The sequence below is a fragment of the Poecilia latipinna genome, unplaced genomic scaffold (assembly GCF_001443285.1).
Source record: "Poecilia latipinna isolate Pla-1442-1.1 unplaced genomic scaffold, P_latipinna-1.0 Scaffold1547, whole genome shotgun sequence".
In the NCBI taxonomy this organism is placed as follows: domain Eukaryota; kingdom Metazoa; phylum Chordata; class Actinopteri; order Cyprinodontiformes; family Poeciliidae; genus Poecilia; species Poecilia latipinna.
The window spans coordinates 156,317-159,261 of NW_015114163.1; the positions used below are offsets into that span (position 1 = coordinate 156,317).

Genomic DNA, 2,945 nt, shown 5'->3' on the forward strand with positions numbered 1-2,945 from the left:
CTTTGTTAATATTCTGTCCTAGAAGGCATTTAGATGTGCCCTTTTTTTTTTGTTGAGCACCTGCCCCTTTAGTGGTCTCTGCACGGCCCTGATTGTGGCGTGTGTTGATCTTGTTACACTCTAATGAACTTCTGCACTTTATTTTCTTTCATTCTTCATTAGGGTAAATGACCTCCTCCTATTGACTATAAGTCATTTTATAACACACATTCTCATTTGATTTTCTTGTGCTGCATGTATTGCGAGTTTATTAAACATGACACAGTCGCCTGAGCCCAACTAGGTCACGATCACCAATTTAAAAAAATTTGGCCTTTTTGGGGTCAGGCTATAAATCTGAAATTGGGAGACACTGACTATAAATCTGATGTCTCACTGTTTAAATCCCATCATATTTCTGTTTTAAACATAATAGAAAAATAGAAATGCTTTTCAGAAAAGGCTATTTTCATCAGCACTATCTTTTGACTTGGCATTAACATGTGATGTTAAACTCGATAAAGCGATCAGAGATTGCACAGGACAGTCTGGAAAACGAACCCCTCTGGGTTTGCTACATTGACTTTCTTCTTCTCCCCAGGAAACATCATTGGCTCTGGGATCTTTATTTCTCCAAAGGGGGTCCTGGAGCACTCTGGTTCAGTGGGTTTGGCTTTGGTGGTGTGGACACTGGGAGGCTGTGTTGCTGCTCTAGGCTCAATGTGCTACGCTGAGTTGGGTGTCACCATTCCCAAATCTGGCGGTGACTACTCCTATGTGACAGAGATATTTGGTGGGCTGACTGGGTGAGTAAAAGCTTTCCTTCACTTCACACTGCAGCCAAGAAATGTAATTTATCATAAAAGTTTTCTGTCAGACCTTTACATACTACTTTCAAAATTGAGCTTATAGAGAAATGTACTTTGCACTTTCTAACAAATTAGGTGACAACTTTGACATTTTGCTAGAACTTCAAACAATTCCCCAAAAACAGTACAGAGACTTTATGTCTTACCTCATTGTTGATCAATCTTAACTGGTATAAAAACCAATGAGACTATAACCACTAAAATGTTTCTTAGTAATGTTCTATTGGATGGAGGATTTAGGGACAACTGTTGCAGTTTCTCATTTTAATGTGTGGACCTCAAACAAAAAAAAAGGACATCTGTTGTGGAAATTCAGTGCTCTAAGCTGATATACTGGTCAGTCTTGATCCAAGCATTTTGTTTACTTTTTGATGAACTGGAAGCCGATACAGAAAATGTGTTTTTATGTAGAAATTCCATTAAAGTTCTCCGTCTTCTTTTCTTTTGGTGAGTTTTTAATTTTGTCCCATGTCACCAGGGTTTCCTGTCTCTTTCAGGTTTCTGTTGTTGTGGAGCGCAGTCCTCATCATGTACCCAACAACCCTGGCTGTTATTGCCCTTACTTTCTCTAGCTATGTGCTGCAGCCTGTCTTCCAAAACTGTGCTCCTCCATACATGGCAACACGACTTTTATCTGCAACGTGTCTTTGTGAGTGATTTTTCAGTTCATTCTCATATATTGGTGAATCAGGACACCTGGTGTTGGGAGTTTCAGATTGGTACAGAGGAAACTTGGGACTGATCAAATTTTGAGATATACTGACTAATTCTGTAATGCTGATGATGCTGGTAAAAAAAAAAACTTGATATATTTTGTTGTTGACAAGTTGGGAGTACACTTTCAACAGTACTTCATTAATTCATTTATTTAATTATTTGTATCCATTGCGATTGCTTCTTTTGTTTTTGCTCTTTGAGATCAAAAGATATAAAGGGCATTATTAATAAAATCTATTGTTATTATTAGTGAAGTAATGACATTTTGCTAGGATTTTGTTTTTTAGGATTCTGATCTTTTAACTGAGTTAAAATATTTCTCCAAGCTGTAAAGATCAATCATTTATTTGTCTCCTGGTGGAAGATTTCAGTCTCTCTCGTCATTGGTTGTCCTCCTGCAGTACATCTACTAAACCGCGATCTGGATCAGGCCCCCTCTCCCAGCCTCATATCCACCAGAGCCATGCAGTTACGGAGCTTTATCTGAAACGGAAAAAATAAAACTTTTTAAACTTTCCAAATTGTCTGTGTCCGAGTCTGCATGTGGGTTAAGCGGATTCCCCAGAACATGGCAATATGGGTGAAAGGGAGAGAATATGCTGGGAGAAACTTATATTTTCCATTACTTTAATAATAGAGGTTGGGCGTCGTTGGAGATTGTGTGGAAATGACTCTGCAGGACATTTCCACATTTTCTGGGATTGTGCTGCTATCTCCTGTACTGGAAGGACATGTCTGCAGTCAGATCTGTTATTTAAACAGAAATTAACTTTACTTTTAAGGTAATTTGTTTAGGAAATCAGAAGAACCCCCATTCATTTTTAATATGATTTGGGAAATTACAAATGACATTTTCTCTAAGATACACCACCAAGAAAGGGGAGGAATCCTGTATGTCCTGTAACTCGAAGGATAAAACCTGATTGAACCATGATTCATGTGTAAGCCCATACACCCCGTTTAAATCTGTTCATATAGATCTTTGCAACCTTGTAGGCTCAATTCCACATACTTGTGAGCCTCTATCTGTTACGATGACCTTGTCTGTCTGGTCTTGTTTATCCTTTTTTTTGTTTTGCTGTTGTTTAAAAAAAAAAAAGTAATAAAAACAAACAAACAAAAAAACAGCATTTCCATTCTATGAATGTCCAACTTACATGCAACATGCAAATGAGCCAAACAAATTTAGTTCCATGCTGACCTGGTTCAATTCATGATTCCTTCATACTGTGGAATATGCTTTAACAAATGCATTTAACTTCTCACTGACTCCAACGGGTTCTCTGGTCCTCTATTATAGGTCCAGCTGAAAACTCAGCTTTTCAAACAACACTCTGTTTCATGCAAATTGGGACGTTTGATTTGACATCCAAGACCCCA

At 38.0% G+C, this 2,945-nt stretch overlaps 1 protein-coding gene across 1 annotated transcript; it reads left to right on the forward strand.

The window, feature by feature from the left end:
* The first annotated feature begins 583 nt into the window (after window positions 1–583).
* LOC106963548 (asc-type amino acid transporter 1-like) lies at window positions 584–2,086 on the forward strand. Its single transcript, XM_015058516.1, has 3 exons — window positions 584–785; window positions 1,346–1,497; window positions 1,967–2,086. The coding sequence occupies exons 1-3, from the start codon at window positions 700–702 to the stop codon at window positions 2,050–2,052; spliced, it is 324 nt and encodes a 107-aa protein (XP_014914002.1). The 5' UTR covers window positions 584–699; the 3' UTR covers window positions 2,053–2,086.
* The last annotated feature ends 859 nt before the right edge of the window (window positions 2,087–2,945 follow it).